This window comes from Chaetura pelagica, unplaced genomic scaffold (assembly GCF_000747805.2).
Source record: "Chaetura pelagica isolate M959 unplaced genomic scaffold, ChaPel_1.0 scaffold438, whole genome shotgun sequence".
Lineage (NCBI taxonomy): Eukaryota > Metazoa > Chordata > Aves > Apodiformes > Apodidae > Chaetura > Chaetura pelagica.
Window position 1 is genome coordinate 1,063,732 of NW_009954113.1, and position 14,136 is coordinate 1,077,867.

The 14,136-nt window shown below is 42.1% G+C and overlaps 1 protein-coding gene across 1 annotated transcript in view; it reads left to right on the top strand.

Moving 5' to 3' along the window:
• Positions 1-660: 660 nt before the first annotated feature.
• Positions 661-14,136, top strand: part of ARHGAP17 (Rho GTPase activating protein 17) — a 22,872-nt gene continuing 9,396 nt past the window's right edge. The window contains exons 1-16 of the mRNA XM_010002602.1: positions 661-737; positions 844-883; positions 4,957-5,061; positions 5,845-5,921; positions 7,024-7,135; positions 7,346-7,422; positions 8,101-8,212; positions 8,951-9,019; positions 9,178-9,259; positions 11,276-11,403; positions 11,801-11,912; positions 12,430-12,511; positions 12,621-12,701; positions 13,409-13,522; positions 13,898-13,989; positions 14,114-14,132. Coding sequence (XP_010000904.1) covers positions 661-737; positions 844-883; positions 4,957-5,061; positions 5,845-5,921; positions 7,024-7,135; positions 7,346-7,422; positions 8,101-8,212; positions 8,951-9,019; positions 9,178-9,259; positions 11,276-11,403; positions 11,801-11,912; positions 12,430-12,511; positions 12,621-12,701; positions 13,409-13,522; positions 13,898-13,989; positions 14,114-14,132 — 1,379 coding nt within the window. The remainder of the gene's footprint in view (positions 738-843; positions 884-4,956; positions 5,062-5,844; positions 5,922-7,023; positions 7,136-7,345; positions 7,423-8,100; positions 8,213-8,950; positions 9,020-9,177; positions 9,260-11,275; positions 11,404-11,800; positions 11,913-12,429; positions 12,512-12,620; positions 12,702-13,408; positions 13,523-13,897; positions 13,990-14,113; positions 14,133-14,136) is intronic.

Sequence of the window (14,136 nt, forward strand, 5' to 3'; positions counted from 1 at the left end):
GAACAAAGTTTATCTTGCTCTGTTTTATAGATCTAGCAAAGGTAGAATAAAGCTGCGTTATAGCAGATGAGTCAACACCAAATAAATCTGTGTCAACACTAAACCATTCAAAGTTTATGTGTAAACTGGCTTTGGAAAAAGGTCTGGAATTGTATATGTAAAGGTTTGAGTGTGTTTGTAACAACTGTTTATATTCTGTCTGGAAGTGTGTGTAGGCATTCAGATAGATTTGGATGGAGGGCAGACCTTTGGGAGTGTTGGTGTCTGATGGTCTTTTAAAGTAAGGAATCTTTTCTGGTTTAGTACTAAGGAAGTCAGCATCAGCGGGTAATGGGAGATTTCTGCTGAACGTTGTGTGCACCTGAGATTGAGGGAAGGTGTCACCATTTCTGTTGAGTGCTGATTGATAAAGCTCTGCAGTGGCAGGAGATACAAAAATGAAATTGCTGTCCTACTTTTCTCAGGCTTTACATTCCCTGACATTAAGGTGCATCGATAACATTACTGGGTTAACAGCAAGGAGGGAAATCCAAGTTGCTTCAGTGCATCTTTGCATTTGAGTGAAGTTAATCAGGATTCCAGTGTGCTTTCTTTGAAACCTGGGCAATGTGAACTACTGCTGGGGCAGTGGATTCGTGCCCTGGACTGGGAATTCCGGGAATGTCAGGCTTTCCCGAGCACCCTGTGCAGGAGCCAGGGCTGTGTGACATCCTGGAGGGGGTGGTGTTGCAGCAATGGTCCTAACGGGATTGCACCTTGGAACGGGGTTGTTGAAAGCCCCACGGCAATCTTTGACCCTGAGTGTGCTCATTAGTCTGACAATCCTCTTTTTTCCTCCCTTAGGGCTGAGAAAACCGAGGTACTCAGTGAAGACCTGTTGCAGGTATTGTAACACAGTTAATGTGTATTTTTTTTTAAATGCTCTTTATGAAGCTTGAGTCCCTGTGGAGAAAAAAAATACTGCAAATGACAGGGTTGAACACAGAGGAGTCTTGGGCTGACTTCTCAGCACATGAAGAAACTGTGATACAATTGAGTTGAAAAACTTAGGTACTTAGGATTCTGAACCTCATCATGTGGCTTGACAAAGTGAAGGAGGAAGCATTTTTACATTTAATTAGATGAAGTAGCTTATGACCCATTAAGGCTAATGACTTGCCAGGCTGTCTCGTAGGGTGCAAGGAGCTGGGAAGAAGCTGTGATGATGCACAGCTGGTTTCTGTCTTAATTTCTGGTTCTCTTCAAGAGGTCAACCCGGGCCTTAAGAGAAGCAGCAGAAAATATGCCAACAGCTTGCTGATAAATAATGTCCTGTTTTCTCTAAGTGTGGAGTTGTTCTAAATAAATGTGCAAGTGCTTCTTGAGTAGCTTGCAATATTTTTTCTCAAGTTTGTCACACTGACATTGATTTGTTTATGAACTTGTCATCTTTTTAACAGTGCCCCATCTAACCAGACATCACTTTCTGGTGGAATTTTAGCTGCAACTGTTAGATTGACAAGGTTGACTGATCACATGGAACAGATTTGATTACACACTTGTTCTACATGTTTGATTGTTTGATTTTTTCCTCTGGTTACTTTGTTGAAAGACTTAAAAAAAAAAAATAATTGCAGAACCTAAACTGGCCAGGAAGGCAGGGGGGCTGCTCTGGGACCTCAGTGCAATGGTTACTTGGCACTGGCTACAGAGGCTCCTAGTATGCTCAGGTTCAGGACCTGTATTAGAAGACGTGGAGGCCAAAGAAATGAGACAAGTGCTTTTATTTCAAATCTCTCAATCTGTTCAGATTGAAGTGGAAGATGGGAGCATGCATCAGCCTTGAGTTCAGCACAAATACATGAAATATTGAGTAATGGTGAGATGAGCTGAGACGTGTTACTCTGCTTTGCAGGGACTGCTTGATTTGAACAGTGAACACAGGAGCAGTTTGACAATAGTGTTTTTAATTTCTGAGGATAAGTGTATAATTAAGTAGCATAAAGGATGTTAAAACACCTTGATACCCTTCAAGGGCTCATCTGTTTTCTTGGTTAGCTGCAGAATAGTAACGAGCAGTGAAAGCCAAAAGAATTGCTGCTTGTTGCCAAAAAAATTTTGCAAGCAAGGCTTTCCCAGGCACAGAGCAGACTGGCTACACCCAAGTGGAAGAATTTACTCACTTGTTTGTTTGCTCTTGGGGTCTTGTGCAGGGGGGGAGGCTCTTATCTAACTAAAGAGCTCAAAAGCATTTGTGGCACTGTTCACTTTACAAACATGTTCCACAGTGTTCTCTTTTTATATTTAGCTCAGGCTTTGACATAGGATGGTCATAGCTTTATTATGTTTTCTGAAGTGCAAGACTCCATTTCAAGTATCTGTTAAATGTGTTCCTGTCTGAAGACAGGCAATATAATTCAGTGCTGTAAAGGCTTATACAATAGACCTACTTTCTGGCATGCCCTTGTAGCATATAGTAAAGCAATTGTGTGATGTTTTGTACATTGAAGATGCCCTGTGGGTACAGACAGCATGGCCTGCAGGTCACATTTTCAGTTCAAAGGTAGCTTAATAGTGATTAATGGCCTTCATGGTTTTCCTGACATCTTTGAACTAAAAAGCAGATCAGAGAGGAGAGTGCATTATCTGCAAGTTTTGGGGTCATGTTCCTTCTATCAGTCTTCAGCCCTTTGGGTTTTGTCATTCAGGACTGCCTGGAAAGTGGCTGTTGGGAATATATGGGCTCTAGAGTTTTTGCAAGGAACTTCAGCCTCCATGCATGGCTGCCAGGGGCTGTGTTAGTCTGCTGGCATCTGCAAGATGGTTCAGTTACAGGGTGTCACCATGTTTCAGGTGTGGGGGGAAAAAAACCTGCTCAATATTTTAAGAAGTCTTAACTATGTGACCTTGCAAACAGAAATGTTTTCACAGGTAGTGAGTGGATGGTTGAGAATGTGTTGGTGTTTTGAATTTTTAAGGCAGCACAACAGAAATCAATAGCCTGAGCTGCAGCACTAGGCAACAAACAATAGCTTCTTGTTCATACATCTTCATGTGGGCTTTTTTGAAGTGGACTTTATTTTGACCTTCTTAATCCATGCTCTGTAACTAACAGGCAATGCCTTGTGCTTGCAGAGCAGTCCTAGGGCAGATGCTCTGCACCTTACTCTGCTGTCATCGATTTTTTTTCTAAGCTTTTTGAGCACTTCAGCTTGGATTCACCTTGTGGCTGTCAGGAGCTTTTAGTTCCTTCAGTGCCTCATGTAGCCAGTGAAATTCTGTTCTTCTTACATTGGTCCTTCAAGTCACAACTGGTTGTTTTCCACCTGCCCTTCGGACTGGCAGAGGCTGCTGCTTGGCAGCACAGCAGCCCCAAGGCCCAGCTTTGGGTGCTCCTCCAAACTGCACTTTAGCAGAACTGCTGCTCCCCTCCTCCCAAAGGAACCAGGGAGCCCAGTCCTGCACTTGCTCGTGAGTTGAGGAGGGGGCTCCCAGGCCCAGCAGCAGTGATTCTGTACTGGTCCTCACCACCTGCTCACCTCTCTGGGCCTTCCTCCACTGGCATCTCCTTCCAGCCCACACCCTGGAGGGCTCCTGTTGGATATGCTGATCTGTCCCTTTAGTAGCTGCAGTGTTTAGCAGCTGCCTTCCTTGGGACCTAATTACATCCTTCCAGTTGTAACCACTTTAGGGAGATACATTTCCCATTATAGTAGTGCCAAATAAACCTGTTGGGAGGAAAAAACATGTCATTCTTACCTGGATCTACAGCATCCTAAATGAGAATTGATGGCATTTCATGTCCCTTAGAACACGGCAGCTGCCTTCTCTGGGAAAACTGCCAATGTAAATCCTGCTTATAACCCAGGTACAGTGTCCTTAAGAGGAGCTAACGTGGGGCATGGTAACTTGGCACTAAGATGACTGCTCTCTCACCTAATCTGTATTTCTGTTTGATAGGAAAGCTGGGCAGAATTATTGCCTGCCTGAAAATGTAATGGGAGAGATTTTAGAGCTGAATAAAAAACTGGAGTCTGTTCAGATTATTTCTGCAGATCAAATCTACTTTTTTTGTTTTCCCCTTGCCTTTTAAATAGAAGCCATTCCAAGGGGCCTCCTTTTATTCTTGGTGAGTCATCAAAATGCAGATAAACCACATTCTTTTGCTGCTGTGCATAGAGAGCTCAGTGCCATAAGCAGTTCTGTCCCAGTGCTCATCACTTTGTTTGCTTTTGCTGTTCTTTGAAATAAAATAGCCCATATTCCTTCCTTAAAATCCCTTTAAAATGTTGTTAATGTATATCTCTCAGATTTACTGTCTATGTATTAAGCCCTGTTTGAAGCATACTGTGATAAACAGAACTTGTTTGTGCATTGGCGCTTTTTTTTTAATTCCACATCCCTTTTTAATCCCATTAATTTATCCCTGAAAATACTTACTTGCTTAGCATGTAGGGACTTTGTCCTTGTCTGTAATAGCCAGAGGAGGAAAGCAAATCAAAAGCCTTGCAGTGCAGGGCTCTGGCCCAGTGTAAAGGAGCAGGCAGGTGTGTCTTCAGCCTTCTTCTGTGCAAGGTCACAATGAAAATACAAGAGTTTTCTCCCTAAGTCAGCATCTTAGATACCTGCATGTGCCATTCATCTCAGATGGCAACTATCAACTTGATTCTCTTTGAGACAAAAAGTAGGAGCAAGGTTTTTCTCCCTTTTCCACTCTCCCATCTTGTGAGCATTGCAGACTGACTGAGCTGCTGTGCCACTGAGAAAAAAGAAAAGCAGTTTAAATCTCTTTCCAAGTGTTTTTGCTGCCAGGCACTTCTGCTGAGGAGCTGAACTTCTAAGCTGTAGGGCTTGAGAAACATGCAACCCAGAGCTAAGTGTGGTACAGGAGGAAGATTTTTCTGCTGAGGCCAGGAAAATAACTTCTGTTTTTTGTTTTGTTTTCTGTTCCTCCTCTCTTCCCCTCCTGCCCTGCAGATCGAGAGGCGTCTGGACACTGTGAGGTCCGTTTGCCACATCGCACAGAAGCGATTAACTGCCTGTTTTCAGGGCCAGTATGGAACAGATCCTGAGAAGAGACATGTGAGTACAATAGCCCTTTGGCTGCTCTTCTAAGACTGGTCTGAATACAGTCTGGGCTTCAAAACACTGGTCAGGTGCTAAGCCTCAAATTACCAAGAGAAGAAAAACTACAGTCATCTCACGTTGACATGGTTTGGTAAAAGGCTGCCAGTGATGTGACCTTGGAGCACCTCAGTAGTGTCAGGACACTGGCCTGTTTCTGCTCTGTGCTGAGTGCTCTCAGCTTTCATGGCACCTAAAGAGAAAATATCCTGCAGCTCTGATGAAGATCCTTCCATTTAGAATTACCTTTGTGGTTTGATATCACCACTTAACTGGAAATGTTTTTCTGTACACCTTTGATTTCTGCCCCTCTTCAGCAAAGCTACACATAGGTTTTCTTAAAGTGTTAGAACCAGAAATAATTAACATTTAAGTTTTCTCCTTTTATTGAATAAGAGACCTCCTGAAAATGGGCACACAGAAGAAACCTCTGCAGAGGGACAGATGACAGGCTTGCTGCTTAGATCTCAATTTGAAACTGTTTACTTGTCTTTGACAGTAGCTGAGATACATTTTGGGCCAGTCACTCCAACTAAGACTTAGAAGCAAGTGGTTTTCAAAGTGTCTGATAGCAGAAGTCCTGAGGCTTGAAACTTTTTGTGACTTGGCATTTTCTTAAAGAATGAGCTGCCTGTGTGGATAACAGAAACCATATGGAAGCAGAGAAGAATCTTAGAGGGGATGTACTGGGAAAGCTGGAGAGGGGGAATAGCACTAAGCACTGTTCTTTCTGTTCCATAGAAAAAACTTCCTCTAACAGCTCTTGCTCAAAATATGCAAGAAGGATCTGTCCAGCTGAGTGATGAAACTCTGCTGGGGTAAGTATTTGGCTTTGTAAGTTGTAGTCTGTAATTTTCTTGCCTGCAGGGCCCTAATTAGAGACTTTGGGTACACAAAGGCTGTTTTCAATCTAATGAAACTAATATTTCTAGATTCCTTCTCTAATCCAAGGGGAGAAACAGTGAGCAAGCATTTCTTTTTGAGTGATCCTGGGGGCAAATCTTAGGCTTGCTCTGAATTGTGTTCCAGAGGATTCTGATTCTTTGCTTTAAAGCTTTTGAAACTGCTCTTCTTGTGAACGAGTAAAATTGCTATCTCCATTTAAAATGTAGTGTAAATGCTGCATTCTGCAGTTCTGCATTAATGACTTAAAATCATGCTAATGCCATTAGTGGCTTCTAGCTTCAAATAATGCCAGTTTCCTTACCTTGGCAAAGTGTGTGTTTGCAACTCACAAGAAAAGTGCCTGAAACAAATTAGCATTTGGTCTTAAAGCACTGAAATTCCTCAAGAATTCCTAAAGCAAACTTATTTCCTCCTTGCTGATGGGAATTCTAATGGAGGCTCTGTAGAATGACTTTAAAAACCTTTGTGTGCATTTTTGTGAGCTGTTGCAGGAGATTTAAATGTGGACAAAAATATTAAAGAATAGGGTTTTTTCCTTAGAACAAGCTGAAAACAGAGGTGAGATGGTGGGTTTGGAACCTGAGGGTTCTGCATATGTGATTGCTCAGCGTTGTGGTGTAAAGAGTTTTGCACATTAAGGGGGCTTAGGAGAAAATTAAATGCTGCATTGAGTCATTTTCCTTCATCAGGTAGAAGGATGGGCCTTGAAAGAATCAGTCTTCTCTGCCCTTAGGGCCAGTACAATCACCTAGATGACTTAAAACCTCCAAAAAAATGTTGTAATGGCTAAGGAATTTTGGATGACACAGGTTTAGTAACACTCCTTGCCTATCCCAAGTTTGCCAATGACAGCAGAGAGCATCTTGGGCATATTGCCATGCAGTAATGCCTTGCTTTGTACAATGAGCACAAATCTTTCCAGGAGGGTAGCAGACCACACCAGTGTGTTTTGTTTTGAATCTTTCTTCTGTAGTCAGTAGTAGCTCACATTACAACTTCTTGTAATTCTGAAAGGAGAATGCTGGACACATGTGGTGATGCAGAGAATAAACTGGCCCTGGAGCTCTCTCAGCATGAAGTGCAGATAGAAAGAGAAGTTTTGGATCCCCTGGCTCTGCTAACAGAGGTAAGTCCTTTCAGCCTGACTGAAGAAATAAATCTCAATTTATGTATAAACTGAGCGAAATGGGTTGAACTACTAACAATTTAAAACTTTGCTAATAACACTGTTCTAAGGAGTTACACATTTGTGGTGGAAAGTGGCTGTGAAATCTGCAAAAAGTAGTTTCTTACACTGAACAATTTAAAAATAAATATAAACCTTGAATTCTTTTAGACAGAGATCCCAAACATTCAGAAGCAGAGGAAGCAGCTGGCAAAGCTGGTGTTGGACTGGGATTCTGCAAGAGGAAGGTAAGAAATAATTGTAATTACTAGGTCCTTTTCTATTAATATGAACTTCTTGTTGGCATCCCTAGCATCACATCTGATGCTGGCACTTCTGAAATGCTACTATATGCATGTTAATACTTTGCTGAAAAGAGACAAACTTATATTTCATTTATTCTGAAAAGGACTCAAATACTGGATCTAAACAGAATCCATATTTTGGAGCTGTCACATGCCTATATATCATTGGAAAAAAACTGAAAGCTCATCTTCTTTCCAGTTCACTTAAGTTGTCAAATAAGGAACAGGAGTCTTAATTCTGTATCCACACCAAGTGCTTTTATTGGACCAAGAGCACAACATTGAACCATCTCATGGGCAGGGTCTTAGGTTGATCAACTTAAGCCTTAAGTTCCTTTAAACTCTCTGGAACTGTACTGATAATTTTTGTAGCATTTTCTGGGATTGGTTGTTGGAGAATGCTGGATTTCTTGTGGGTTTTTACAGTTGTTTAGTGGTTTCTGAATTATGCCAGCATGTCATAAATGGGGTGGTTTGAGCACCTTTCTTAGCTGTGGTAGAAAAACTTCTGAAACTCTTGGGTTTGTTTTCTGTCAGAAGAAACCAGTTCCAAGGGAGCATTAATGCAGATCCTTGTTTAATACTCACTTTCTCCAAGGGACTGAACCCTTCCTTCCACAGGTATAACCAAGCCCACAAGACTTCAGGAACAAATTTTCAAGTGCATCCTTCAAAAATAGAGTCTCTTAAGGAAGAGATGGATGAAGCTGGAAATAAAGTAGAACAATGCAAGGTATGAGAAGATGACTCTCTGACCTTTACCTGCCCCTCATTAGCACCAATGCAAGCAGGATATGGCTGCTTCTGGAAGCCTTGTACATGAAGTCTGGTTCCTGCAGCCACAAATCATGTGGCTCTTAACAAGCTCTATGTCTTAAAGGTATTTTAATGCCAGCTGATTGGTCTGAATTGCTTAAATTTAACAGGGAACTCTTTTTCAGATGGGTATTTTACATTATTTTCTGTTTCATTCTGAGACACTTACAGGAAGGAGCTGTGTCTTAGCCTGGACTGGCTTGCTCAGGATGCCACTGAGTAGCAGTGTGAGCTGCTGAGGTGAAATACAGGCTGCTGACAGAACATTTTGACTGTGGCAGCTCTGAACACTTCACAGTTTCATTTCTCAGTCCTCCAATGCTACATTATTACACAGCTGAGCACCAAAACCTTTTAGTAGTGCTTATCAGTGTGTGCAGGGGTTGGCTGTAAATAACATATTGCCTTACAATCCAGTTGCTCATTGCAGTGGGCAGCTGCTTTGCTGCACAAAGCACAGTGAGACATTTTTAATGAGTTTTACTTAGAAGAATACATGGAGCAGAGTAGGTGGGTCACTGGCTTCCTGTGCTGCCGGAGCTGATAGTTCAAAGGTAGTGCAGGAAAATAAACATATGTACTTCTGTCCTTCTGTGTAAGTTGAAACGACCCTGTAAATGTGATGCACTGTTTTGCATTCTTTGCTTTCCCAAAGGATCAGCTGGCAGCAGACATGTACAGCTTTGTGTCCAGAGAAGGGGAGTACGCCAAGTACTTTGTCACGGTGAGTGTGTGTTCAGTGTGTCTGATGGCAGCACGTACGTGCATAGACCCTCAGTTCTCAGATGTGACATTCTGTGTGCTAAACCTTCTAGTCTTGTTTTATGTGCTCATCAGAAGCTAATGCTCTTTTTGTTTTTAAAATGTGGCTTCTGTTCTCAGTTATTAGAAGCACAAGCAGATTACCATAGAAAAGCATTAGCAGTCATAGAAAAGGTCCTACCCGAAATTCAAGCCCATCAAGGTAAAGTAACCTGTGCTCTGGCTGATGCTTCTCCTTGCCTGTGCCACCTATGCACAATATTCTCCTCCTTTATCTTGATTCTCTTGCATGCAGACTTATTTAATAAGGCCATTTGATCTACTTAACAATTTTACATTCCCGAGCATAATTCCATCTTTGTGTTCTCTGGAGTTCTCCAGTCATATTTTAACACACTAATAAAATACTAAGGCTCTGCCTGATACCCAAGAGGGAAAAGGAAAGGATTTTTCAATTTGCTTGCACTTCTTCCCTGATATCACATGACCTGTTGCTAATTCATACCTGGCTTTTTAGGCCAACAAGTTTCTTTGTGACTTAGGAACTTTTTAGGGTCCTTGCTTCTTGAGTTATTACCAGGTGATTATCAGAAAACTCCCCTGATTCTGAGGAGCTTGACTTCTCTTCCTTTGTCTGTGCAGTCCTTCCCAGTGTGCACACTGCTCCACAGCTGGCTGCTGGAGGGCTCCCATTGTTGTGTGGGATTCCAGCAGTAGGGAGGCAGGTCATACAGCTGCATTTCTTCCCTGCTCTGCTAAGCTTTCCATTCTTAGTGGGAGTTGAGGTCTATTGTATGAAGGTGCCCCGTGGGTTGTTGAAATGCTGCCCTCAGTCCTGGCTGCTCTGCCTCTGCCAGTGGCTTTGGACAAGAGGCAGGCTGAGCAGGCTGAGCCACACAGAATCTGAGCTGAGCAACACTCAGATTAGGTGTGGATCATACACAAGTTGTAAAATATGAACTGTTCAACTAAATACATCAAGAAAGAGGAGCACCTTGCTGAAAGGTGACACAGTGTGCTGGGTGGGGCTGAATGGAGGAGAGGCAATGCAAGCCAGTGGTCTGACACAGCCCCCCAGGCTGTGTGGAAAGGGCTGTTCGTGGATATGACTGCTTGAAATAAGTCGTTGTTGCTCAGCTGCTTTGTGCAAACTTTTCATTTGGTAAATGCTTCAGTACAGACTAGCCATGCTAGAAGGTGGGCTAGGAGGCACAATGTCTCTGTGGTCCAGTGTCTGAGACCCAAGTGTAGGGCACGACTTCAGCTGTGTTTGTAGCTGTTGTGTATTTCTGTGGCTTTGAACAGTTCCTGGGGTTTCTTTTCCTGATGTTTGCTGTGACTTGCAAAACTAGGGAAAACAACGTGTGCCTCTGGCAGTTACTGAAGGAGAGGAGCTAAAGCCTCATGGGAGATGGAGTTGATTTGGTTTCATAAGCAAAAAGGGTAAATTAAATCTTTTGCAGAAGCACCTTGTATCTTCAGAGGACTCTTTCAAAGTCTTTGTCTTTCTTGACCTTTTTTTCTCCATAAAAATACCAAATGCATCTGAACTAACAATAACCTTTTACATCTGCATTCTTTCAATTAAGACAGCAGAAATTGATGGAAAAAAGAAATTGTAGGAAACAAGAAATTCATATTCATTTTGGAGAAACTTGTGCCAATTTTCACTTTCAGAGTTAAGCAGCAATGGAGAAATAGAATTGAAAATTTGTGCAAGTGTCAGTGGTGGGCTGTCAAGGTGGCAATTCTGATGTAAGACCTTGAAGTTGCAAACATCTGCTTTAAGTTGCAGATTCCTCAGGTTTTATGCACCTTAAATACAGTTTAAACTGAGGTCAGCCCAAGTGACACAATCTGGACAAAAGTTTTCCTCAAAGATTCTTGCAAACCTAGAATTAATGTATCAGAGGGATGGAACTTAGCCATGTGGTGGCACTTGTGTTGACACCTGGTGGGACATGCACTCCCAGTTGCACAAAGGACTGTGTGTAATTCCATCTGGAAAGATGCAGAAGTAACTCTGTTCTTGGACACCAATACATTCATTTTCTCTTTACTCACGATATAAGGGACTTTACAAATCAAGGGCTCTAAAACTCCTACTGCATTCTGAAAATTTCTTTGCTGTGCTAGAGCCTTTCTTCTTACCTTGCCTGGGACATAACTCAAATGTTTGTTAGATATTTTGCTCAGTGTTTTGATACTCTCCAACTAGACAAATGGACTGAGAAACCAGCTTTTGGAACTCCATTAGAAGAGCATCTCAAGCGCAGCGGCCGTGAGATTGCAGTGCCCATTGAAGCCTGTGTGATGATGCTCTTGGAAACGGGAATGAGGGAGGAGGTGGGTACTGCCATCAGGTAACACCACAGCCCCTGCTGGGAGAACAGGACACCAGCTCTGAACTCTCAGCCTGGTGCCTGTACTTTTTAACAAGTTGCTTATGTAACTTTGTTAGCGGAGATGATGAATCTTTTGCAATAGAACACCTTCAGCATTACTTGAAGTATCTTTTGAGATTCATGCAGCTAGAATGAAAAATCAATAATGGGCCAAGGGTGAGAGGTAACTGAAAGGTGGTGAGGTGGCAGTGAGGCATGGAGAGCCAGCGAGGTCACAACAGCCTAAGGTGAAGACTCCGAGCTCCAAACTGTTCTGAAAAAGTCATCAAAGTTCTACTGTTTCATGCTTGTACTAAGGTGTTGTTACCAGTCAACTACATTTGATTTCTGTTATCCAGGGCTTGTTCAGAATTGCTGCTGGAGCCTCCAAGTTAAAAAAACTGAAAGCTGCCTTGGACTGTTCAACTTCCCAGCTTGATGAATTCTATTCAGATCCCCATGCTGTTGCAGGTATGGTGAATATTCTGCAGGTATAAACTGATGTCACACAATGCTGTTTGTGTAACTGTTGCTGCAGTGCAGATAAACTGTGCATGAGAATGGATTGAAAGGCCACTTCATTGCACAGCTGCACACAGCTCAGTACTGGTCAGTACTGGGTACAGACACTCGGTGCACAGAGTGGTGTTTAAAATTCAGGTGATTGTGGTAATCCAATCTTCTCATGAGGAGGGTTAACATGATCAAGGGAGATTAGAGCCACACGTAGACCTTTAGTAAGGTCTTTGTTCTGAAGAGAGGAATCATAGTTTTATACTACATGTTTCTGTCAAATCACAGCAATTACTGGAAGAACCTTTTGTGTTAAGTGTTGAGCAGCTATGCTGTGGAACTGTCAGGTCTTCCCACTGTTGCACTGGAACGTGGGTCCTGTGCCATAGCTAAAATTGAAAACTGAGGACAGAATTGTATCTAAAGACAGAAAGCACTGGCTAAGCAGCTTGTCTATTTCTGGTCTGTGTTGCAGGTGCCTTGAAATCCTATTTGCGAGAGCTGCCAGAACCTTTAATGACCTACAGTCTATATGAGGAATGGACACAAGCTGCAAAGTAAGCATGCTTTGGAAAACATTCCTATGGGTCATTTCTTTGCTCATTGCAGAAACAACAGCTTTCTGATCTGAAAGTAAGATGTAATGGAATTGTTTTTTCCTTTCAGTATTCAGGACCAGGATAAGAAGCTACAAGAGTTATGGAGAATTTGTAACAGATTACCTAAGCATTATCATGCTAACTTCAGGTATGTGTTGGACAGCTGTTGACTTGCAGCACAGCTGCTTTGATGCTACAGTACCACATTTCAAAGCAGATTTCCAAAAACTCTTAACCCAGTGTTTTTTTTCGTGGCCAAATTCAGTAAGGTTCAGAAAAGGAAATCCTGTTTTATCAAGTAGTAGGTGTGCACTGAAGGTGGTGATAGTTTAAGTCCAGTTCATTCACTGTTGACTGTAATGAAACAGTGATGCACAGAATCTTTCTATTTAAGGGTCATGCTGTTGGCAGTAGTACCAGACTTCTCATCAGCTGTGTTCATCACTGTATTTTCCAGTCTTAGAAATCACCTGGGTGTATCTTACACATGTTATTTTTCCCTTTAGTTTTGCCTTTTGGGAATGAATCAGAACAAAACGAACTCTCATGGCTCTTAGAAGTGTGAAAGTTCCATTAGAGGGTATGAAATAGCTCCTTACTAGGCATTCTCTGAAAATAACCAAGAGTTCTTCAGTTGCATTTTGCTGAGGTGGGAGATGCCTGCTTTTCTGCCCCATTCACCTTCTGTGATTCACAGGTAGAAATGTAGCAGCCAGCCACCAAACCAGAAGGCTGTTCATCTTATTTCTCTTTTGTTAGGAGCTGTCTTTACAAGTTCTTGAATTTTTACTTAGTTGCCCTCAACAAGAAATGCTTTAAGTTCCTGCTGCTTAATTGTGTCTTTCCTTCTTGTAGGTATTTAATCAAGTTTTTAGCAAAGCTTGCACAGCACAGCGACGTTAACAAAATGACTCCCAGCAACGTTGCCATAGTCTTGGGCCCCAACTTGTTGTGGGCAAAGAACGAAGGGTAAGTTGTTTCAGGAAAGCTACAGACAGAACTTCCATGGAACTGTAAAATTTCTCATGATGTAGTTTTAAGTCATGTCAACTGTTCACCGCAACAGAGTATTTGTCTAAAAGGTATTGCAGATGTTCTCTCAACCTGTCCCTCCTGATTCTTTTAGACCTGCATCTTTTTAGGAGTGTTTTAAAATTATGTCAATGTTACTGAATAGTCTAGACTTCATCAAAGTGTGAAGTTGCTCTTTATGTGGCACTGAGGAGTCTTGATACATCACACTTAGCATAGTTTGCCATTTGGGTAATATGATTTTTTTACTGTATGTTTTCTCCCTGTAATAAAACTCTTGATAATAAAGTGTTCCACAAATTTCTTCTGCAGATCCCTGGCTGAAATGGCAGCAGCAACTTCAGTCCACGTGGTAGCAGTTATTGAGCCAATTATTCAGCATGCAGACTGGTTCTTCCCTGGAGGTAAATTCTTGCCATAGTTAAAAGGAATGTTGTGTGTGTGATAACCCTGGGCAGGCAAACCTCCCATGGGTTTTTGCATTGTGTACATGTGTGTCTTAGGATGCATTCTCTCTGTCTCTCTCAGATCAAGATTTCAATGTTTCTGGG